Source organism: Trifolium pratense, linkage group LG3, assembly GCF_020283565.1.
Source record: "Trifolium pratense cultivar HEN17-A07 linkage group LG3, ARS_RC_1.1, whole genome shotgun sequence".
Classification (NCBI taxonomy): domain Eukaryota; kingdom Viridiplantae; phylum Streptophyta; class Magnoliopsida; order Fabales; family Fabaceae; genus Trifolium; species Trifolium pratense.
Window position 1 is genome coordinate 41,126,753 of NC_060061.1, and position 26,432 is coordinate 41,153,184.

General features: G+C 32.9%; 2 protein-coding genes, 1 non-coding gene and 1 pseudogene across 3 annotated transcripts; 3 read left to right on the top strand and 1 right to left on the bottom strand.

Annotated features, from left to right (window-relative positions):
* Nucleotides 1–703: 703 nt before the first annotated feature.
* Nucleotides 704–6,138, top strand: LOC123916413 (gamma-interferon-responsive lysosomal thiol protein-like). Its single transcript, XM_045967867.1, has 5 exons — nt 704–1,165; nt 1,639–1,704; nt 4,765–4,905; nt 5,562–5,654; nt 5,780–6,138. The coding sequence occupies exons 1-5, from the start codon at nt 914–916 to the stop codon at nt 5,987–5,989; spliced, it is 762 nt and encodes a 253-aa protein (XP_045823823.1). The 5' UTR covers nt 704–913; the 3' UTR covers nt 5,990–6,138.
* A 2,400-nt stretch (nt 6,139–8,538) lies between these two features.
* LOC123917369 (gamma-interferon-responsive lysosomal thiol protein-like) lies at nt 8,539–11,722 on the top strand. The gene is made up of 5 exons (XM_045969071.1): nt 8,539–8,878; nt 9,007–9,072; nt 9,739–9,879; nt 11,129–11,221; nt 11,321–11,722. The coding sequence occupies exons 1-5, from the start codon at nt 8,618–8,620 to the stop codon at nt 11,537–11,539; spliced, it is 780 nt and encodes a 259-aa protein (XP_045825027.1). The 5' UTR covers nt 8,539–8,617; the 3' UTR covers nt 11,540–11,722.
* Nucleotides 11,723–12,611: 889 nt separating this feature from the next.
* TRNAS-CGA lies at nt 12,612–12,693 on the top strand. The gene has a single exon. It is a non-coding gene; the product is annotated as a tRNA-Ser (tRNA).
* An 8,777-nt stretch (nt 12,694–21,470) lies between these two features.
* Nucleotides 21,471–24,372, bottom strand: LOC123915116 (annotated as a pseudogene).
* Nucleotides 24,373–26,432: the final 2,060 nt, after the last annotated feature.

Here is a 26,432-nt window from a genome sequence, read left to right on the forward strand (position 1 = left end):
TACCCTCCTCTATAGGAGGGTCAGGTATTCAATTCTCATTCTAACTCCTAGCTTAAACTTGCATCTCTTGTGCTCTCTGCTGACTTAAGCATAAGAAATCACCCCTCCGATGGACGGTTCGCTTGCTCAACGACGGTTTGCTGGCCACCAACCTACTCTGATCAACAAGTAAGATCAATATCAATATTCTCAAGTGTGTGTTTTACATTGTAACACACACACACACACACACACACATATATATATACTCCCTCTGGAACACTTCATAAGGAAAAATAGTAAATTTTTGTTTATAAAATTTTAACGAGACGGTGTATATATATAGAAGATTACATGGACCAATAATATGAACCAAGATTAATGGACATCTACTATAATTATTTCGAGAAGATTTATGTTAGCAGTATTAATATGATATATTCTATTTTCAATTTAATTGTTGTGCACTGTCGGTGTAAAGATTTTTTACACATACATCCAATGGTGCGTTGCCATATCATTTAATGAATGTCTACATCATGTGTTTTTAAATATCATACATGATGTGTCGGTATATTATTAAATGCATTTACACGGTGCATATAAATTAAATTCTTTCAATTTCACTTCACTTCACTTCACTTCATCTATCCGAAGTGAATTAGCCACAAAAATATATTGAACGATACATATAAATTAAATTCGTTCAATTTCACTTCACTTCACTTCATCTATCCGAAGTGAATTAGCCACAAAAAAATATTGAACTTAATATACCCTTAATCTGGTCCAAATTCATCCACGCATGAATGTTCATTATTGCCTTGTTTGTCTCAATCAAGATAGAAAATTAACACCCTTCTTGTGTAATCTATAAGTATAAGTTACTTATTGTTCTCAAACACATCACAACTTGTTACTTTGAAATTCAACCATGGTTTCTTCTAACACCCTCTCTCTTTCTCTCATCTTATTCCTTTCTCTCTCTTCATTTTTCTCTCCCACTCAATCTCACAAAAAGGTTTCACTAGAATTGTACTACGAAAGTTTGTGTCCTTACTGCGCCAATTTCATAGTCAACTACTTACCTCAAGTATTCGAACAAGATCTTATCTCAATCGTTGACCTTAAACTTGTTCCTTGGGGTAATGCTAAACTCAGAGATAACTCCACCATTGTTTGCCAGGTAATTTCCCCCTACTCCAATTTTAGATTGGTTCCAGAAAATAGTGGATAACTTATAAGTTAGGTTATAATTTAATAGGATTAGTTAGTTGATTGAATTTGTAGAGTATGGTCAAATTAGTCGTTGATTAGCTTATAGATATCAAATGACATAAAAAATATATGCTTGATTAATATTTTTTTCACCTAAGATGATTTAGGTAAAATTAAGAGAAAAAAATGATAAGGTTTAAGTTATAAGTTAATTGATTTAACTTATCAAAATAAGTTATAAGCTAATAAAAATAAGGTATAATCTCGTGGAAATTCCACATAATAAGTGTCTGGGGTTAGAACCTCAGCTCCTGCATATATAATGAGATGTCTCTACCAGCTGAGTTAAGCTAACGAGACGAAAGAATTTATATTTGTTTTAATTAATTGGTTGATTGATTGATTGATTAATTTATCTTTGATGATGGATGAGAATTGCAGCATGGTCCAGTTGAGTGCTTGCTGGACACGGTTGAAGGGTGTGCTATTGATCTCTGGCCACAACCGGTAACAATTGCCTTGCCTCTTTATTTATTTTTTTCGGAAAGGAAAAATTATATTGATTAGAGAGATAAAGAAAACTATGAAATGGATTAATTGGAATTTGGAAATTAACATGCATGTTTTTGTTTGTATTGTTTTCTCAATTATTTGAAGTGAGTTTTATTTAATTGGGATGAGGATTACTATATGATAATTAGTACTATTGAAAAAAAGAAAAAGAAAAATAAGAGCAGCTGCTTGGTAATTGATACCTTCCTTTGTAAGCACTTGTGAGACAGTTCGAGAGAACTTGTAAAAATAACTTATAACGTTCATAAACTCTTTTTTTTTTTTGAAAACTTGGTATCCGGCCTTAGGACCGACTAATCCAAGGGGACCAATCCCACCGCCCACTTGCGGGGGCCCATTTAAAGCCAGAGTTTTTTTTGCTCTGTATGGACTTAGCCCACCGAAATTGGCACCAGTGGGAATCGAACCTGAGACCTTGAGAGGAGCATACTCCAAGGTCCCAAGCCAACACCACTCGCGTTCATAAACTCTTTATGATAGCTTATGGCAAAAACTTATAGTTTATATGAAAACAATTTGACTTTAGTCTATGTTTTGCTAGAAAAAACAACTTATGATAAGTACATATATATATATATATATATATATATATATATATATATATATATATATATATATATATATATATATATATATATATATATATAGGGGGCTGCTAATTTAGACCCAGTTGGGTCTAAATTAGCAAGGTGCACCTTTTGAGTTGGACAAAAATACCCTTTTTTTAATTTTTTGGAAGAATAGAGCAACAGGGGCATTTCTGTAATTTTCTGCAATTTTACACGGGCCCCCCACTTCTTTTTCCCCCCCAGACACGTGGCAGCTTCTCATTTGACAAAAAACGCGCGCGTGCAGCACACGCGCCGACAGGCGCGCGTGGTGGAGAGGAACACGCGGAGAGAGAAAGCCTTTTTAAAAGGCAGGCCACGTGTCACATTTTAATTGGCTGCGTTAATTTTTTTTCATTTTATACTTTAAACTCGATTATTTCATCGTAAATTAATTTTTTATTTTTTAATTTTTATACCAAAATTCATAATTTTTTTTTCTCTACAAATAGAGACTTGGTTTGTTTGATTTGGACACCGAAAAAAAAACGCAATTTTTCACTACTTTAAACTCGATTATTTCGTCGTAAATTAATTTTTTATTTTTTATTTTTTATACCAAAATTCATAATTTTTTTTTCTCTACAAATAGAGACTTGGTTCGTTTGATTTGGACACAGAAAAAAAAAACCCAATTTTTCACTACCTTAATCTCATCAAATAACTAATAATCAACTTACTGAAACCATCCTACCAGGAAAATGGTTTCAGATTACAACTCTCTGAAACCATTGTACCAGATAAATGGTTTCAGAAGCAAACACAATTAATAAATTACTCACTGAAACCATTCTACCAGTAAAATGGTTTCAGAGTACAACTATGTGCAACCATTCTACAAGCTAAATGGTTTCAGAAGCAAATAACTAATAATCAACTTACTGAAACCATTCTACCAGCAAAATGGTTTCAGATTACAACTCTCTGAAACCATTGTACCAGATAAATGGTTTCAGAAGCAAACACAATTAATAAATTACTCACTGAAACCATTCTACCAGTAAAATGGTTTCAGAATACAACTATGTGCAACCATTCTACAAGCTAAATGGTTTCAGAAGCAAATAACTAATAATCAACTCACTGAAACCATTCTACCAGCAAAATGGTTTCAGATTACAACTCTCTGAAACCATTGTACCAGATAAATGGTTTCAGAAGCAAACACAATTAATAAATTACTCACTGAAACCATTCTACCAGTAAAATGGTTTCAGAATACAACTATGTGCAACCATTCTACAAGCTAAATGGTTTCAGAAGCAAATAACTAGTAATCAACTTACTGAAACCATTCTACCAGCAAAATGGTTTCAGATTACAACTCTCTGAAACCATTCTACCATATAAATGGTTTCAGAAGGATTTCGGTGTCCAAATCAAACGAACCAAGTCTCTATTTGTAGAAAAAAAAAAATTATGAATTTTGGTATAAAAAATAAAAAATAAAAAATTAATTTACGACGAAATAATCGAGTTTAAAGTAGTGAAAAATCGCGTTTTTTTTTCGGTGTCCAAATCAAACGAACCAAGTCTCTATTTGTAGAGAAAAAAAAATTATGAATTTTGGTATAAAAAATAAAAAATAAAAAATTAATTTACGACGAAATAATCGAGTTTAAAGTAGTGAAAAATCGCGTTTTTTTTTCGGTGTCCAAATCAAACGAACCAAGTCTCTATTTGTAGAGAAAAAAAAATTATGAATTTTGGTATAAAAATTAAAAAATAAAAAATTAATTTACGACGAAATAATCGAGTTTAAAGCATAAAATGGAAAAAATCACGCAGACCCAGTCATATGCTGACACGTGGCTGCCTTTTTCAAAAGTAAAATTTTCTCTCTCCAGCTTATAATCTAGTGTGGCGCAGACAGGATGGTAGGATGATTTGGGCTGTCTGATCAATCAGACAGCCTTAATGAGATCACATCTTGGCTGTCTGATGGAAATCAACGGTCTGTAACCATGGTCCTTCCGTACGCGCGCGACACTGGATCCACGTCTATTAATTTTTAAGAAGGTGGGGGCGCGTGTCATTATTTTTTTTTTTATGTAAAATTACAGAAATGCCCCTGTTGCTCTATTCTTTCAAAAATTAAAAGAATGGTATTTTGGTCCAATTGAAAAGGTGCACCTTGCTAACTTAGACCTAACTAGGGTCTAAGTTAGAAAACCCCATATATATATATATATATATATATATATGATCAGAAGCACTCCCGTTTGGATTGACTTATTTTTGAGCTTATGCAACTGATCTTTCTTTTGGATCATTATAACAATGCTTAATGTTGCAACTGATCTTTCTTTTGGATCATTATAACAATGATTTGCATGTATTTCACTGTTATAAGTGTTTTACTTATATGATTCTCACCATTTTGCAGACCAAACATTTTCCTTTCATCCATTGTGTTGAGGATTTGACCTATCAGGGTAGGGACGACGAGTGGGAATCTTGTTATGAGATACTGGGTCGGGATTCATCACTTGTCGATGAATGTTATCGTAGTGAGCATGGGAAAGAGGTTAGTAATTTTCTCTGATTTAGTTTTTGTACATGATACAAAAAATGTGTTGAAAATAGTGTCAGAGTGTGTTGCTGACACTCCTCATTTGGATCTAGTTACAATGCTTTGATCCGGCATCTGTTCTGTGCTCATCTACTGCTTTGGTTCAAGTTTTGACTTTTACAGGACACTGAAGCAGCGTAATAATTTGTTAGGTTGTATTCATAGATGACTTATATATTCGGAAGTGTCATATATATCATTTTTGAAGATTTTTTAGGAACATTTACCGTTTCAAGCAAACTTGTGATAGTTGATCTTGTGCTAGTGCTAGCGACAATGCTTTTATCTTGCATTATGATGTCGTTTTTTAACTAATGAAGTAGTGTTTAAACTAATTCTAAAATCTGCTATAAGAGAAATTCCTCTGGTTTTGATTTCCTACAGAATTCTGAAGCAGTATGTATAATATTGGTGATTAGTGCTTCTGAAAATGGGCTTTGTTTATGATAATCTTGAAAAGTCCCATTTTCAGATTTTGGCATACTTGCAGAATGTTAACACTCTATCTTGATGATTAAATAACGATCCGACAGATGAGCTTTTGAGTCTAATATACCATTGTTTGGCTGATATTTTTTCTCTCACAAGTAACGAGTATCGTCTTGATGCAGTTGCATCTAAAGCATAAAGATCAAACAAATGCTCTACAGCCTCCTCACACGTACGTTCCATGGGTAGTTGTGGATGGCCAACCAATCTACGATGTAAGTCTTTGCAATTCATTATCTGCCTAAACATACGCCTTATTTCAATTCTTGAAATTTTTGCAATGCTATGCCTCACATATATCCTTAAACTCACATGAATTTGCAAATTTCTTTTGCTGCAGGATTATAGAAACTTCGTAAGCTATATCTGTAAAGCTTATCAGGGTAATGATGCACCTCAGATTTGCAACCAAGCATCACATCTTAGTACTGTTCGAGAAGTGGAAGCTAATTCAGTTTGCGCTAGGGAAAAAGTGGTGCCATCATTGGAAAAGATAAGATCAACCGTTGGCTCATGGATGAGCCAGATGAACCTTGTTGGTGCAATTTAGATGTGTGTAAATCAGAAACATACCTGCTGTAATTTGAACTTGTCACGAGTTAGTAGTACTTCCTCAGCTTAATAGAACTCAAAATAAAACTATTTAATGTATCTTGTAACATAAGTAAATTGCAATAAGATTATAATTGTTTCAACATACAAATTTTCTCCTGTAAAAATGGTAGAATTTTTCTCTCAATAGATGCAACAGTAACAAAAGATAATTAATATTATATAAGCTTAATTGCAGTTTTAGTCCCCATATTTTCACCATTTTGCAAAATTAGTCCCACCAAATATTTTGTCTAAAAATTGGAAATATGTTTTAAACAACATCGTATATATACGATATGAAATTGGAAGAGAAATCATTTATAAACTTAATTTAAAACATATTGTATCACTATAATTTAGTCAAAATATTTGATGGAGGGATTAAATCTGTTAAATTTTGATTCAAGTATTAAAACCTTTAATAAATTTTAATTTTTCAAATAAAATTTCAACACTAAAGGTAAGTTTCGAAATGTTTATGATATATTCTCTTCATCCTAAATTATAAGCAAAAAATTATTTTACACTTATTTAGAAAACTAAAACATTAGTAATTTAAATTTTAAAGCATGTCTTTGGAATAAGTTTAATGGAAGGCCAAACTGAAGCTTTAAAATAACTTAAGGATCAAAAAGATAATTTAACCTTATTTTTATATATACAATGTTTATAATAGTGTATAATTTTGTCCCCATTTTTAAAAATTCATGGATCTGTTCCTGTTTTTAGAGAAGGAGACCTGATAATATCAAACTCAAGTTTTTTCAAACAATTTATTATATGAGGAGTTTATTAACCACTTAAACATATACATACCGGTAGAGGTGGAAATAGGTTAGGCCGAGTTAGGTTTTGTAAAGCCTGAACTTGACCTGTCAAAAAATCAAAGGCCTGAGCCTGACATATGACCTATCATATGCTTATCTTTTAGGTCTGAACCTGACCTTTTGAAAGCCTAGTGTGACCTGTTAGTCTGTTTAAAAACTTATTTCACATGAACATATTTAAAAAAATAATTATATTTATTTTTAAATATACTTATGAACTAATAAACCAATGTACTTTTGATATTTAACATGATATTTTAGAGACTTTAACTATATATATCATCATATTTCAATTATAGTTTATAATAATATATTTATATAGGAAAAAACTTAGGTACAGTTCCATAGATGCTGTACATACTGTTCCTCACATAAAATGTAAAATAACTGCCAAAACTATTCTGCCGGACCCACCTATTCAACAACTTTGGGTTTGTTTTTTGTACAGCACAGTATAAACAGTTTCTAAAGATCAATATCTAAGTTTTCTCCATTTATATATGGGAAAAACTAAGGTAGATAAATAAATTTAAACTATTAAAACAGTCAATAAATTTATAATTTAATCAAAGTACAAATTTTAATATATAGATAATAATAATAATAAAAATATTACTCATATTAACTTAAATAGGCCGGCTTAATAGGCTAAAAGACTTTTTTTAATGGCCTGCAACCTGACCTATTTAACTAAATAGACTTATAAAAAAGTATTGACCTGCTCTATTTAAAGAAATAAACTAGTCTGGCCTGAGCCTATATAGGCTAGGCCTTAAGGCCATGTAGACGGGCCTTACCTATTCCCACCTCTACATACCAGTGTTTACCTTTTATCTTTCATCCATTGTTATATTCTAATTCTAATTGTCTAACATGCCAAAAGCTTTTGAAATATTTTGTCATTTTTTAATGAATCTTCCGATAAACTAACCTTAATCCTAATCATTTTCTCTATCTTTTTATTTAAGTTTTATATTAAAAAAAAATTAATTTGTCTACGTGGGAATCGAACTCGCACCCTTTGCTTACAATAAAGTTGTTCAACCTCACGTGCTTCAATTGTGATTAAAGTTAAAAATTCTAATATGTTAACCTAATATTAAATGCATTTATAATCTTTTCATATATCTTATATTCTAAGCTTATTTCGATACGGTAACCTTAAACCTAATCTTTTACCCACTCATTTTTCCACTATCTTTTTATTGCAGTTTTAAATTAAAAAAATAAATTTGTCTACAGTGGGAATCAAACTCGCATCATTTACTTACAATAAAATTTTTTAAAATATTTTTAATATTACATTTTTTTTGTTATTTGTTACGCTAATTAGACCCGTGCAAGTGCACGGGTCGAATTTCTAGTTATTTTTGAAATCTTTTATCTTCATCCATTGCGTCCGAATCTTCATAGTTAACAATTTAGTTATTAAATAAATTAATAATCGATCAAAATTAATCTGTGAATCTAAACTAAGTTAACACGACAACAAAAACAGAAAATCAAACAAACACGAAAAATCAAACATTGAAGAAACACACACCAAAGAACAAATATATCATCTACGTGTAGAAACCACTTCCACAGTCCCTTCCACTTGTGACAAAAGAAGAAAAAAATCTAATCCAGGTGTCAATTATTGGGTCCCATTACCTCGCAAAGAGTAAATACAGTTTCTTTTCTTTTGTGATCTCAAATCCAACTCAACTAGTTAGTTACTTATTTTAGATACTTTGAGATTCAATTCAAATTCAACCATGGTTTCTTCCAACACTTTTTCACTTTCTCTCATCTTATTCCTCTCTTTCTCTTCCTTCTTCTTCTTCTCTCCCTCCTCTCAATCTCACAACAAAGTTTCTCTAGAATTGTACTATGAAAGCTTGTGCCCTTACAGTGCCGATTTCATCGTCAATGACCTCCCTAAAATCTTTGAACCCGATCTTTTCTCAATTGTTGACCTTAAACTTGTTCCTTGGGGTAATGCTAAACTTAGACCTAACTCCACCATTACTTGCCAGGTAATTTCATTTCTACTCTTCTCCGGTTGTTATTTTTTTGATTCATTGAATAATTGATATATTTTCGAGGAGTATTGATTAATTAATTAATTTGGATTTTATTATTTTATAATGGTTGTGAATTGCAGCATGGTCCATATGAGTGTTTGTTGAACAGGGTGGAAGCATGTGCTATTGATACATGGCCTCAATTGGTAACTATTTCTATTCCCCTTTAGTAAACTATGAAATTAATTAACTTGAAAGTAACATGCATGTTTCTTTTTTGGATTGTTTTACTCAATTATTTGATGAGAACTTTTTTTAATCGAGTTGAGGACTACTATGATACTACTCCCTTTGTTCCGTGTTATAAGCAAAATTTTACTTTTTAGGTTGATTGAATAACCGACTAGACTAGACGACATACATCAATCATTTAATGAACTTTAATTATAGCTACTTCTAAAATCACACGTATGATTGATTGTGATTTGATCTGTATCAAAATTAAACTCTAATTAGTATTAGTCGAAAAAAGTAGCTGATTGGTAATTCATACTGGTACTAATTTCTATGGTAATTATAGGCTTAGTACTGGTCATTGTCCAATCAAAGTCAGTTAAATATTGGAAATGACTTTAGAATTATGCTCTTTGTCTCTTTATGTCTTTGTTTGTCTTGCATGCAAACTAATCAGCAATTAAATCGTCTTATTTGTTTAAATTTACTGTACTTTTTCATAATTTTTTTATGGTTATAGTAATGTTGTAGATTTATATTTCTTAATATGATTGGTTCATTATAAGTTTATAACAATGCTTTGCGATTTGAATGACGGTTATAAGTATTTTATTTATAGAATTCATGCCTTTTTGCAGAATGAGCATTTTTCTTTCATCTATTGTATTGAGGATCTGGTGTATGACAATAGGCAAGAAGAGTGGGAATCTTGTTATGAGAAACTTGGTCTGGATTCAACACGTGTCAATGATTGTTATCGCAGTGAGCATGGAAGAGAGGTTAGTTCTTTTCTGATTTAGCTTTTGTCCTTTAAATACCATGCTATCATTGAGATAGTAGTAGTAGCGTGTATATTCCCATTTTCTGTCATTAAGAAATGTATTTGGGTGTTGTAAATTATCTTGAATAACTTCTTTTCTACAATTGTTGTGTATGAACCTTGAAGTTTTACTAACACTGCTAAATGAAACTAACTTGTGGAACTTGAGTGTTTGAATAATCATACGGATGCAGAATTGCTGGAGACTTCTTGATTCTTTATTTAAACTAATCCCGCCAACAAGAATGCATTATTGAGTCTCACTTATGTCAACTAATTCGTTACCGGTTCTGTCATGTTAAACTTTGATTGAAGTAACATAAGCAAGATACTCTCTTTTAAGTCTCAACATACTCTTTATTACTCGGTGAAATCTGTGTAGGTCTATTGAAAATAATGTGTCAGAGAGTGTTTGTTCTGTGCTCACCTGCTGTTAGTTTTACTTCAAGTCAATACATAAAATAACTATCGTAAAGTAATTTTGACTTATTTCAACGATTACCTCAGGAAATTGGTTGTAGTTTTGATTTTCACAGAACACTGAAGAAACGAAATTTGATATTTGAGTTACGTTGTATTGTATTCATAGATGGCTTATGGCTCAAAAGATATAATAGAACTGTCAATTTGTTATAGCTTCTGAGCAGTCATATTTCTTCATGATAATTTGGAAAAAGTTAGCCAATACTTGTACAGACAAGTTGGCCAATTTTGGCATATCCAGCCAGGACTTCATTTGGTGGAACTTAATCCCTCCTTTCATTACAAAGGTGTTTTTAGAAATAGGTATCACATTCCTAATTTTGGCATACGATTGTTGTTTCGCTGAGGTGACAACATAGTTGGGATGCTAGTAACATACAGTGACACCTTTGCACTTCCAATTTCTTTTTGCTTTAAAAAATTATCGATCCCTAACTTGCAAAACATTATCCAGGCAATAACAAAGTTATGATAAATGGGCTGAGACTGTGTACCATCAATGAATTTTTTACAGGAACAGTTACCATCTCGAGCAAAATTGTAATAATTAATATTGGTGATTATTGCTTCTTTGGCTTCTTAACATGGGCTTCCTTTATGATAATCTTGAAAAGTCTACTGCTTCTTAACATGAGCTTGTTTCTATTTCGATGATTAAATAAAGATATGACAGATGAACTTTTGAGTCTTCATACTCTAATGTTATAATTATCATCTGGATGCAGTTGGACCTAAAGTATGCAGATGAAACAAATGCTCTACAACCTCCTCACGAGTATGTTCCATGGGTAGTTGTCAATGGAGAACCACTCTACGAGGTTAGTCTTGCAACATATGCCTTATTCCAGTGCTTGAAACTTACACAATACTAGATGTCTTTAGAACTCGCATGAATTTGAAAATTTCTTTTGCTGCAGGATTATGAAAACTTCTTAAGCTATGTCTGTAAGGCTTATAAAGGCGCTAATGCACCCAAAAGTTGCAACCAAGCATCATATCTTAGTACAGTTCGACAAGTGGAAGCAAAGGCTAAGCATTCATTTTGCGTTATGGAAAGAGTGACGCCATTGTGGGAAAAAACAAGGTCAACCATTGCCTCATGGATGAGCCAGATGAATCTTCTAGGTGTAATTTAGATGCGCGTCAATGCCGTGTGTAATTAAGATGAATCCGTTTGTTCCATTTCTCTTGTAAAACCCCTAATAAACTGCAAATAGAACTTGTCATTAGTAGTTCTTTCTCATTTCTCAGTAAAAGAAACAATGTTGTGTATAATGTATTTACATGATGTTTCTAAGTTCAATTTTATATTTTGGATATTTCGAAGTATCAGTTTTAAGAATCTCCTCAGATTAAATAAAAGGGTGCAAATGTTAAATGAAAAAGATTATGAAAGATGCAATAGAAAGGGTTGGCTAAATCCAAGATACCTAAGACACTGAGAATTTCAGCTGATGTTGCTTGATAAGAAACAAAGTGCAAAAGGTTACAAAACCATTTCTTGAGGAATCAAATGGACATACATCTTAAGGATGAACATTCCAAGTAATCTGGGAGTAATCAATTAGTAGACATACAAATTTTAGGAAAAGAAATGTAACATAATTCAAGGTATATTGCTGAAAAATTAATTACTGCAGTTGAAAATTTGAAAGTGATCTTCTAAAAGTGACAAAGAAAAAACTATAAAGAGGTGAATATAATATATAACCATGATTTTTTTAATAGCTTGTAGCAAACCATATACCTCCCCATCTTTTACCGACAATAATGACGATATACTAATAGTTTTTGATTTCTCAGTGCCTACCTTATTATTCAGGAATGTTGCATCTATACTGCACTTCAACATTCCGACAGTTGGTTTCCTCCATCTAGGCACAGTTGGCCTATGCGCCCTATCTTCAGCTGTTGTAGCACTAAAACTTGCCCATTGCCATTGGTTGAAAAACAACGCAAAATATTTTAAATAATGGAACTACATATCTTTTTTTCTTTTGGACATAAGAAGGGGATAATGTCAAAAACTAAAGAAAAATCAAACGTGAGTAGAGAGACTCCCAATAAATCAAAAAGAATAACCTAATGAATTGGAGTAGAAATTTCTTCTCAAAAGAAAATGCATTAATGGTAAAAAGGTCAATAATATGCATTAATTAACGAAGAAATATTGTTTAGTATATAATTTGTGCGAGAAACAAACAAGACGTCGATATGTCCGAGTGGTTAAGGAGACAGACTCGAAATCTGTTGGGCTTTGCCTGCGCAGGTTCGAATCCTGCTGTCGACGATTTTTCATTTTTTACTTATTTAATTTCAGCTTATTTTAATTTTTTAACCCCCTTTTCATCTTAAAGATTATCCCAAGATCAAAATTATATAAACGGGCTCTAAAACCAAGTAGAGAGATGATGGGCTTATTTTATATGTGATTTTTTTTTTAATGTTGACACTAATTATACCAATTACATTGCCTTCTCACCTCCACATATGTCTAAAATTTTCTAAATCTCACGTAATCAAACCCTTACAACAAAAAGCACTAAACTAAGTGCTTAAAATACAAGACATAGGATGTAAACACGAAAAAGGAAAAAGAGTACAAGTCTTACGTCCATACCGACTAGTGAACCACAACCAAGAATGAAGTTTGATTGTCTCCAATAACGATGAAACATCCGGTATATTATCCTTAAAAATTATTTTATTGCGAAGATTCCAAATATTTCAAGTGGTTGCCAACCATACCAAGTACCGGACACGACCTTTGTCTTTCATTTTGAACAAATCACCAAATAAAAGGAAATGATCTCTAGCTCCGACTCCGGTTTGTAAAGATGTCCCTAACAAAGATAAAACTTTGTTCCATACTCCTTTAATAAAAGGACATGAAAAGAAAAGATGTTTTTCGTCCTCAGCTTGTTGAAAATAAAAGACGCAAGATAATTCATGATGATTAGTCAAAATACATCGGTGATGAAGAGCTGCTCTTGTTGATAATCTGTTTAATAATAAGTCAAAATACCGAAAATATTTACTTTCGAAAAAACATCCGACGTCCATAAGCGCTTCATAATGTGAAAAATTTAACATCTAATTCACATTATGACATAGTTATTTTATGATAATCTCATACTCTTTACACCTCATAACTATGTCGGGCTCTTCCCAACGTAGTCCATAGCTGGATTTTGTGACTACGCCACATTGAGCATAATGTTATAAGAACTCTAAGATTGTTGAAAAACAACGCACACCCATTTCATCTAATATCCAACTTCTTACTCACATTCAATCCGTTTCTCAATCAGTCACCTCAATTCTAATGTTGTAAAACACACATACAAAATATCTGAACACAACATGAGAACTTTTGAACATTGTCCATAGCATATGAGCCATGAGGCATGTTATAGACAGAGTGTCAGTTAATAAATCTAGAGGGGCTCAACACTTTGTCGGTGACTCAAACAACACTTTGTCAAAGGTCATTGGTCCCACTTCACTCACTAGTACATCGTTTATTATACTTTGTATCAATAGGACCTGGATAGACAGCTGATGTAATTACACGCAGTTGTATACAGTAGTCGATCTTAATTATCAATTTATGATCAAATTATTCAAATTTATGCAATATAAATTTTATCTAATCTCTCGGTCCTTAAAATTTACAGTATCTAATCGCGGTCCTTAAAATTTGATCGGACGATCAATAGCAGTTACCACCTGCGTTGAATCTAAATCCGTACAAATATATGATCTATATGATCATTTGCTTAGTTTTCAAACAGTACTACGTAACTTTGGTCAGAATTTTTTTTTTACCCCAACAATTTTCACTCTACCCCAACAACCAAATTTGAAATGACAAATATGCCCTTATATATAATGTAAAACTCAAAAAATTCATACCGGTATGAATATTCATACCGGAACAGTATAATACGACAAAAAAAAAAATTAAAATATATTAATTTTTTATAAGGGTATACTGGGTATTTTAAAAAAATATGTCGGGGTAGAATGAAGATTGTTGGGGTAGGAAAAAAAATTTCCTTTGCTCACTATAATCGCAAATTGGGCCGACAACAAATATGTGGGTATTAAAGTCCAAATAATCATAGCCTACGTTTCTTAGGTTGCTTATAAAATAAGATCGATGACAATTGAATGATATGAGAGAAAATGAAAGTAAAAATAAAAGTAAGAGAAAAAACCGAAAATATATATGTATGTATATAAAATGACTTGAAGGTTCTTATATGAAAGTTAGATATGATAACATGATAAACATTTCATTAATTACAATAAAATAAAAAGTTACATAATTGTGCTTGCAAGAACCCTAGTTTCACAATGAAATAAGTTGTCTATAGATAGAGATGTGGATTTCTATTAACAGCAGACATTAAGCATCTTGGTTGTGTTGGTTAAATTATGGGTTGCTATACTCGAATAGTGGAGCTAGAGGCGCTAATGACATGCGTCGAGCTAATGGTCAAATCTTATAACAGTTCAAAACTCTTTCAAGCATGTGGTCTGTAAGAGCGAGATGCTTAAGAAGTATTTATGAGAGTTCAATGTCTTCAAAACATGAAGCTAGTTGAAAACTTTGCAAAATAATTTATTGTTCTCGATCATCATTCGCAATTTTCACTTATATATGAATTTGTCTAGATCGTTTAAGAAATAACATAGCAAAATTTGTTGACACTGAATTCTTTTATTTAAAATTAAGTGGTCATGATAATCGAAAGAACCAATGGACTCGAGAGTTCATCTCTTGCAAATACTGTAATCAGGAAGGATGAAGTATTAATTGGACCATGATGGAGCTTGAATTTTTCTCTATGGAAGTTCAAAAAACTTAATTAAACGGTTAATTTTTACCGGTCTCTCTAAAGATAGCAGTTTCAGTTCACACTTTGATAAAAAAAAAAAGAGAAACTTAAGAAATTATAAACACATGATTTTTTTTGTTTTGTTAAACTTGGTCTCCTGAAAATTCGTAGACCATTAACATTTGAATAATGTTGTCTCGTTCAACAAAGTCTAAATTCATAGATAATTCATGTAAATTTTAAGGAAATCTAAAATAATTTAATATGTTATTGAGACCCATTAAGATTAATTGTTCAACGAAAATGGCTAAATCCTTAATCTTGGTGGGTCTCAATAACATATTGATGACAAAATTTTCTATAATGTTTTTAGATAGTTTTTAGGTTTTTTTAAGTCATTTTAGTAGTTTTAGAGAGTCAAACATGGAAAATAGCTAAGTAATGAAGTTACTTGAAGAAGAAGAAAGAGTTAGAAGAAATTACATAAAAAGGAGCAAAAATTAACGAAAATCTGCTCCGAAGCCATCATGCCACGCTGGAATGCATCATGCCACAATGAGAACAAATATTTGAAGAAAATCTACAGTTTTCATCGTACCACGATGGAACGTATCGTCCTACGATGGGAAATTTGTGAAGGATCGTGCCACTATGGGCACGATCGTGGCACGATGAGCACAAGTTTGGAGCATAAAAAATCCTATAAATAGAGCTTCAAGCCACCATAATTTACATCAATTCAAGAATCCAACAAAGAATCAACACAAGAGAAGGCAAGGAACTCAAGGAAGGAAATCTCCCCACCATTGGGAGTAGTTCTAGCGCTTTAAAGAGGTTATTTTGCATGTGTAATTTTCTAAACTCTGTTGTGTCAATTAATTAGTAACTAATTACCTTAGGTTAGGTTGAGTAGATGAAGTCCCCTAGGATTTTTTTTTTGTTACACTCCCCTAGGATTATTTAAAACATATGAATTTGGTTCGAAAAAGATTATATTACTTGCAATTCAGTTTATTATCTTTAATTATATCCCTGTTCTTTATGCGATATTAATTGGTAGACATATTTATGAATTGTTCTCAAGAATTATTTGTCTAGTAAGATAACTTTTAAATCTCGATTTGTGATAATTAATCTAACTGACACTAGAGATAGTAACATTGAACTGATGAACTCGAGGTTAGAGACTATAGAATTAACGCTCAATTAATGCTTTAAAAAATTCCAACTTTGTCTACGAAAGCGGGTATCTGTAATTAAATATGGTGATTTTAGTATTCGAACGTATATCTCACTACTTTGATGTTTTCTCTCCCGACCCCCCGTGATTCTTTTATACCCCCCAATATTCCAATTTTGCACTTGCAGAAAAATTCGGTTTGCAGAAACCGAATTTTTTTAGTGCAAATTCAGCTTTAAATTTCGGTTTTTAGAAATCGAAATTTGTTTTCAAGGCAAAAAAATAACTTCAATTTTTACAAACCAAAGTTTTTTCAAGGGCAAAATTGGAAATTCAAGGGGTATAAAAAAACAAGGGGGGGTCGGGAGAGAAAACATCCACTACTTTTAACCCACTTGGGTTGGTCTGGTGGTATTGGCTTGGGCATGGAAGTGTGTTCCTCCTTAAGGTCTCAGTTCGATTCTCTCTTGTACCAATTTCATCGTGAGAACTGCAAGGGAATATAACGTCGTATTATCAAATAGGAAATAGAGGAGAGATTCGAAATAACTTAACCATATTTCTCATCTTGAATTTCTCAATATCTCAAACTTATCTTTTAAAAACAATCTTTCAAAATAATCTTTCATTTCTGTTTACTTCCTTAATTAAAACTATTTCTTTTGTATGGAGACGAATATATATATAAATACTATTATTATTTGACAACAAAATTGGTACACTTGCCAAGGGTCACATGATATATCAAATAATTTTATATTTTAGTAAAATTTTACATGAATTATTTATATGATATATTTTCAATTTAATGGTAAATTTTATACTCGTTAAAATGTCCTTGGTGCAATTTAATTCCTAAAATATGTGTGTATTGACACGCTCGCAAGTGCACGAGTATGTCGTTGTAATAAAAAAGAGTATTGAATCCACATAGACTAAGGAGAGACGGGGTAAAATTTCACTTTAAAGAAAATAGCAAATTAGAAATATAAAAGTTTAGAAAAATGTTTTGGTTTTATGATGATCAAACAAGCAAGCAACAAAGACTTTAAACTTACACTATAAATTACCTCGAGATTATGAATTTCATCAATAACACAAATTCCCAACCCCTTCCAAACATACATTTGTCATGTGAAAACCTTCTTTTTAAAAACAAGTTATAGGTGTGCCAATGTGACGCTGCAACCACCTTTTCTCACACCAGTTGTTAATTGCCCTAGATGACTGCAACATGACACCCACACACATCCCTAGACGCACAATTAGCGCAATAAGCTGGTCATAAACTGTAGAGGGTCAAGGCACCGACTTCTCCGATGTGGTAAATTCCTCGATACCTTGAGATAAACAATGAAAACATCTACAATTTATGATATACTTTCTAGTAATCACAATCAACAATGATACATGAGGAAGAGATCAAGAGGCTATGTTGTGGACTTCTCTTCATAACCTCAAAGTGTGGGTGAACTACTCAAACCTTGACATCATGAGCCAGCCACTAACTAAAACCATGAACATGAACTAGAACAAACACAGAAAATAACAAAGATAATTTTATATAGCAGCCACAAAAGAATTCGTAGGAAATGGATAAGTGTTACATAAATAGCAATAAAGTAGAAAAACAATAAAGCCAAAACTGACATTTTCCAACAGTTGGAGCTGCCACGGCCGTGAGGAGCATTGACACGACCATGGGAGCATTTCAGACTCGTCATGCCATCTGTTTTTCCCGGCACGACCGTGACCAGCTTCAGACCCATGATCTTTGGATTTTCTCAACATTAAGTCATTGGTAAAGGCCATAATGGCCATAAACCACGAATTTAAGTCTTTTGCCATCAATTTCCACTAGTCCTTCATTAAGTAAGCTCTTCCTTTGTTTTCATACAATATCTTGGCCAATAAGTCATCAAATCCACTTATTCGTGCATTTGGACCTACAAAAATAAAACATAACAAATGTACTGTAAGAAAGTAATAATAACTTGATTTATAAGCAAACTTTTTTAATAAAACTACTATTAAAAAGTATAGATATTTTAGAGCTATCAACAACAACAAATTACGACAACTAGATAACGGTATGGTCATATAAAATGAAGACTATAAACCGTCCATGTGAGCTTAGCTCAGTTGGTAGGGACATCAGCATTTTATATGTAGGAACTGAGGTTCGAACCCCGGACACTCCACTTATCCATCTCCTAAAAATAAGACTATAAGCCTCTACTTTAAACGAAGAGGGTACTAGACTTTTTAGAGGTGACACAAGAGGCAGTATCGTACCACCTTCTAGCTAGTGTGAATTGTGAAATGGGTCCTAGAATTAACCATGATTAGGAAAAATCTCAAATTTAAAGAATGATGATAGAAGAATTTATTCATCGGCAACACAATTTAGACCCAAGTTCTTACAATTTTTTATTATTAATATCTTTGCAACTGTACCTACGTTAGCAATAATGATGAGTCTTTGTCATCATAAACTACTAAAACTTCATATTCCCCATAATTGAAGAGTATATTTAAAATATATAAAAAAAAAAAAGAAGAGTAAACATATCTTTGATAAAAACAAAATACAGTAATATAATTTCATTAAGTATTTGGATAATTGGTTGAGTAAGCGTATAGATAATCCTCATTTGGTTTTTTCTGTACGAAGTAGGCAAATTCTTTTATAGGATGGCACCATCGGATTCCTTATCATCTATCATATCATATACTCCATTAATTAAAAACTCCCACAATAATAACAACCCGTGACATACGTTATAGGTGTGATTGTGTGAATAATCAATGTAATTGCATTAGGGCTGAGTACGGATCCGCGGCCCAACTCGAAACTGACAATATATTGAAACATTTGGTTGGGTGTGGGTCGGGTTTCGGATCAACAATTGCAAAACATCAGGCATTAACGGTTGCTTATGGGTCTCTAATTTTATTTTTTGATAACTGAAACCGGTCGAACAACTCATTAAGATGCAAATTATCTTTTTTATCGATTTGATGATTTTTCGCCCGAATCCGATCGAACTCGACTGATGCTCAAGCCTAAATTGCATTATCTGATATATAAACAATATACTATACCAATTGCACCACCAATATAATCTATCAAAATAATAATAAGTAGGGTTAAATAAGTTTTTGGTCCGTGTAAATATCTCGAATTTTATTTTTAGTCCCTATAAAAAATTTAGCGCACGTGTAATAAAATTTTATTTAGAGGAGCATTCACTAATGTTTCTTCTTTAGTGAACCAAATTATTTATATTGCTTGGTTTTGGTTTATAGGCCATTTAGGGAGCAATGATTTTGTGGCTTTTCATGACTGGTGTAATAATCCCTTGGATTGTATTCATTCGAATATGAGGTGATTACCTTTGAATTGTAAGGGATGAGTACCCCTTATATTTCTTATAATTCAATTTTTGCTTATAAAAAAAAACTAAACAGAAAATTTGAGATATTTATAAAGACTAAAAAATAATTACACCACCAACATACATATTTCAAGTACTCTCAGTTTTCTCTTAAGTGTCACTTTTTTTATCACTGCTTACATATTTTGATCACTTCATACATTTTATTGAATAACTTTGATCACTAATATATTTAAGGGTTAAATATATTTTTCGTCCCTATAGTTTTCCAGAATTTTATTTTTAGTTCCTAACTATTTTTTTCGCACTTTTTAATCCTTGAAGTATTTCTTGTCATAATTTTCGGTCCCTACTTTTCATTCAACTCATGCATATCATTCAAATTTTAAATTTTTTTTCTTCGGTCATGTTTAATACTACATTATATGAATCTCTCTTGCAAAAGTTTAATTTTTTTTAATAAGAGATCAATTAAATATGTTTTTTTTTTTTTAATTTTTTGCACATAAAAATTCATAAACAATTCATTTTATGTTAAAAAATTCTAAATTTTTATCGGAGATATTCTTATAATATTATAAACATGAATACAAAAAACCATTAAAAAATATGAAAATATACAAAAGTTTGATTAAAAGTAGGGACCAAAAGTTTGATATAAAATTTTTCAGGGACCAAAAAGTGCGAAAAAATCTTTATGGACTAAAAACAAAATTCTGAAAAACTGTAAGGACAAAAAAACATATTTAACCCTATTTAATCATCTATTATAAAAAAATTCTAAAAAATTTTATATTTTAAAAGATTTTGTCGAGACAAATTGAACAATATCTTCAATCAAAGTTGGATGATGCCTAATTTTAATGCTAATACGGTGGTTCTTATTCCAAAGTCTCCAAATGCGGATAATGTTAATCAATTCATACCGATAGCTTTGGCAAATTTCAAGTACAAGATTATTTCCAAAACTTTGGCTCATAGATTAGCTTAGATAATGCCTTATATTATTTCCACAGAGCAAAGAGGCTTTATCAAAGATAGATGGATCAAAGACTGCATTTGTCTCACTTTTGAAGCAATCAACCTTCTTCACCTCAAATCATTTGGAGGTAACTTAGCTTTAAAGGTTGCTATAGCAAAAGCTTTTGATACTTTAGACCAGAATTTCCTACTAAAAGTTCTTCAAGCATCTTGAAGGACAACAAAAACCATATTCCTCACCAGATGCAAGCATTGTTCCAACGATTTATTAGCTTCAATGGAATGGCTAGGTAAAACTTGGAGGCTAGAGTCACAAGCTTGGAATCATACTCAAGCCAGCGATCATTCCATCCTTTCCTATGAGCAATCTCAATAGCAATAATTGCACCAATGAGCTCAGCAGAGAATACATCACTAACACCTAGATTGGAAGCAAAACAACCTAGATTATTAGCTTGATTGTCTCTAAAGATTCCTCCACAAGCAGAAGGGCCAGGGTTACCCTTTGAAGCATCATTCGAGTTACACTTAACCCAACTGCATGAGGGAGGTTGCCAAATAATTTCAATAATGACAAGGGCTTTAGGCATATGATTTTGCACACTTGAAGCGTTTAGAATACAAAAATCAGTCATTGCAGGAGTTGAATGCATTGAAGTGAGCAATGTAGTCAGGTTCGGGATCCTACGTAGGATCGGGAGGCTGGTGGAGGGTCGTAAGGTCGGGATCGTAGCTCGATTCGTAAGAACCTACTTAAGGGTAAAATGGTAACTTCACATATATACATATACACAAAACCACAAAATAATAATAATAATACATGAACACAATAAACTTAATTAATATTTCATATATATCATTCCAATTGTTCATAACTTCATAACCAACCAAGTACTAAGTTAATAAAATAAGTAACCAACGGCCTATACATCATTCACAATTAAAGGCCTATGCATCATTCACAAAAGGAAGACCTATCATTCACAACTAAAGGCCTATGCATCATTCACAAAAAAAAGACCTATCATTCACAACCACAACTAAAGGCCTATGCATCATTCAAAAAATCACAACTTAAGGCCTATGCATAATTCAAAAAAAAGGACCTATTATAGTATCATTCACAAAAGACATAATCTAGACATTTAAAATATCTTCCAATCCAACATCTTGATAGTCATCAAGATCACCATCTTCATCCTCATTCTCTTCAACGACATCATCATCATCTTCTTCATCAATGGGAGGAAGTTCCAAATCATCACCAAGAACATCACCGATACTAGCATCTTGTCCAACATCAAGTGAAGTGTCATCTCCTTCATCTTCCTCATCCTCCACATTCTCAATCCATTCTTCCCCTTCATCTTCGGAATTAATTTCTTCAATCTCATAGTTAGCACTTTTTCTCTTAATCTTAGTCTTTCCCAATTTTGAGTTAACCATCACAAAAACTACCTTATTCATTGTGATTTGCTTCAAGCGATTCCTCTTCTTAGTGTGAACCTAAATGATTATAAGTTATAAATAAATTAAAAAATAATAGATACTTGTTTGTAATACAATTTGTTCAAAAAGTTTGAAAACGTACCCTTTCAAAAGAACTCCAATTCTGTTCACACCCCGATGAGCTACATGTCAAACTAAGTACTCGCAAAGCGAACCATTGCAATTCTTTATGTTTATTTCCATAAGATTCCCACCATTGTGTTAGTGTTTTATTTCCAAGTGCAAATGTAGCAAATTCATTACCAAAGTTTGATTTCCTCGCTTTGAAATCCTCAAGTTGGTAATCAACTTTGGCTCTTTTTTCCGGATCATCCACCAATCTAAGCAAACAATCATACATGCCATCCGTAACTTCATCATCATCAACGAATCCCGGAGAATAACGTATCTTGGGGTTCAAATAAAGGCCTGCAACATGTAGTGGTCTATGAAGTTGCTTATCCCACCTTTGATCAATTATATTCCAAAGGGGAGTGTAGCTAACAAAGACAAAAAAAAAATTGAATTGGTTTTCATACGGTAAATCTAATTATTATAATACAAAAGAACAAAGTGAAAAGAATTGAATTAGTTACCTTCTAGCAACTCCATTAAAGCTTGATTTGATATTCTCTTTTGCAAGATCCATTTCTTCATAAAGATACCCCATGGCTGCCTTCTCTTCCGAGTCCACCATGCGCAACACTTTAATAAGTGGAAAAGCACCTCTTAGACAAGTCAAAACATTCTTCCAAAACAATCTTTTGCACAATAATCCCATCTTTACTCTTAGCAAGTTTGCTAGTCTTCCACTCATTTGATTTGAACATAGATATCAACTCATCTCGGTGATCATTCAAACAACCCAATGTCAAGTAAGATGTCGCAAAACGGGTCAATGAAGGTCGAATCAAATCAACATTCTTAGTGAACCTATGCAACATACAAATAAGACTTGTTCTACCATAAATGTAGGTGGTGATCTTCTTTCCCTTAGGAATTGTTTCTTTGTGGAGAGGGATCTTCTTCTCAAAATCTTCTAACATCAAATCGATGCAATGCGCGACACATGATGTCCAATACAAGTTACTTCTTTTTTGCATTAACAATTCCCCGGCTGCTTTGTAATTCGCCGCATTGTCCGTAACAACTTGGACAACATTTTCCTCTCCAACCTCTTCAACAACATCATCAATCATCTTGAAAACTTTGTCTGCAGTCTTGGTTATATCGGATTCATCGATGGACTTTAGAAATACAGTTCCCTTTGGACTATGTACCAAGAAATTCAATATAGTTCTTCTCTTCCTATCTGTCCAACCATCCGTCATTATTGTGCAACCATATTTCTCCCAATCTGCCCTATATCCAACAACTACCTTACTAATCTCTCCATAATAATGGTCCAAATATTTAACTCGAATTTCATGATAAGAAGGTGGTTTAAACCCTATACCATGTTTTGTAACATTGTCAAACATCTTAAGGTACTCATCAGACCTAGCAACATTAAAAGGAATAGCATTATTGTAAAAGAAAAGAGCAATATCCTTACAAGCATCTTCTCTGGTTTCTTTCTTATAGGCACCGTTGATTGTGCTTTGTTTAGCTTGTGTCAGCCCTCTTTTGTACATATCCTTTCTTGCTAGCTCCCCTTGACTCTTTCTTTTTCCCTTTGCACCAGCAGCATCACCATCACCAACCTCAACATCAGCATCGCCTTCAATGTTAATGTCAACATGTATCTTTTTTAGCAACTTCTCTTGTAAGCCATCAGTAATAACCAAAAACTTTTTCCTTATTTCCGGAGGACAGTTTGGACAAGGCCTAACATTACTATTAGTGCCAGCCAAATGATGCTTAATTCTGAAATCACTTCCTGTGAATTCCCAGTCACAAAGTTTACACTTCACCTTTCTTGTTTTTATATCAATCGATGTAGCATATTCCCATGCTGGATCAGTCTTTTTTCCAGCTGAATTTTTAGGAGAAACCCTAACACGGGCAGCAGAAGCAGAAGGTGGAGCTTCATTAACAGTGGCAGCAGAAGAAGCTCCAACATTTGAGGTTGAAGCCATTAAGGAGAGATGAAGGACAAAATAGTAGTAACAGAGATGAAAACAGATGAATACAAAATAGTAGTAACAGAGATGAAAACAGACAGAACAAAGAAAAAAATTAGATAGATGAAAACAGAGAGATGGGATGAGATGAAAACAGAGAGAGAGAGAGAGAGAGAGAGAGAGAGAGAGATGGGATGAGATGAAAACAGAGAGATGGGATGAAATGAAACAAGGCTAGGTTAGGGTTGGTTTGAAACAGAGAGATGAGATGAAACAAAAGTGAAGGAAAGGAAGGAGATGTTAGGTTTAAAACAGATGAAACTAAAGTGAAGGAAAGGAAGGAGATGTATGAAGAAGCATGGTTGAATCGCGATTGAAGAAGTGAGAAGAAACATGACGGCGTTTCTTTCTTCAGAGAAGAATCGCGTAATTTTTTCTTAGGGTTTCTGAGAAAAATAAGCGTGTTTTGTATTTTTATGTCTTGACCCGACCCGGTTTGACTGCAAGGCCCAATCAGTTTTAAACCCAACTTGTTTTTTTTTTACGAACCTGCCTTTGCTTTACGCACCACCAGCAAAATGCGCGAACCTGACTTCAAAAAGCCCAAAAAACGAACCTCCATGGGTTCTTAGCTCGTTTAGCCTTCATGAGCACGTAGGATCGTACGATCCTACGACCCGGTGCGCGAACCTGACTACATTGGAAGTGAGATTACATGACAAAGAAGCATTGGAAAATATCATAGAGATAGCAGATTTCCAATCGATAATTTTGTTTTTGAATCTCAATGGATTCCTACAAACCAAATCAACTTAAAGCAATTAATGGTGGCTACTAGATCAAAATTTTGCACTGAGGTGACCAAACCTCTGTTACAAACATCAATCACATCTTGATGATTACTGAAGTTAAAGTTGACTTGAAGAAGAACAACAAGGTAGTTCCAAATTTTAACACCAAAAGGACACTGAAGGAACAAATGCAAAGATATTTCCACTTCTTTCAAGCAAAAAGTGCACATAGAAGCTGGAGTGATTCCCCTAGCTGAAAAGAGATCGTTTGTTGGGAGCCTATTATGAAAACGTCTCCAAACTAGTAAAGATTTTAAAGGAGGAATGACATTATTCCAAATGATTTTGGCCCAGTGAATTTTCTAGCCAATTGGCCTTTGGAATAAGAAGGAATCTTTAAAAGTTAACTCCCCATTCTTTGTATACCAAACCATAAGCTATCAATAATTTTGTATATCAAACCATCGGTTAACTCCTCATTCTTTAATTGTCCTGATTTACCTTTTTGGTTCAAATATCATGCTTGGACTCCTAATGGTATTATCTTCATTATAACGTGTTGGATTTTACGGAAATTCCAAAATGATAAAGTTTTCAATGGTAATGATTGGTTGAATTAGAATTGTCTTAGCCAAATATATTCTCTTCACTCTGATGTGTTGCATCTCCTCTCTAAAGAAGAAATACAAACCTAGTAGACATGTAACATGGTCTCCTTCTTTAGATAATATCATCAAAGTAAATGTTGGTTGCAGATCTCTATCTAACTCAGGGAGATCAAGTTTTGGTGGTCTTATGAGGAATAATAATGGCGAGTGGTTATTGGGTTTCTCTAGTTTTTGTGGTATCACTACTTGTTTGATGGCGGAGTTATATGCTATTCTTCATGACCTCCGTATGGCTTACGATGTTGGTCACTAAAATTTTATTATTGAGTCAGAATATTTGGAGGCTCTTAATTTAATCATGTCAGAAGCTAAACCCCTTCATCCTATGCTCCGCTGATTAGTCGAATTTTTCAACTTCATTGTCAAAAGTGGATTGTTTCTTTCTATCATACTCTAGGTTAAGACAATAAACGTGTTGATTGGTTAGCTAAACATTGTGCCTTACTCTACTCAAAAACAAAATGTTATATTCTGTTTTACTAGCGCAAATGTGACATTTGGTTTTAGAGTACTAGTATAATGGTTCAAGTAAAATCACTCAAAATGATGAACCTCATTCTCAATAATAGGAGACACTTTTTCCACACATTCAATTATTGGATTTGGTCCTCTGATT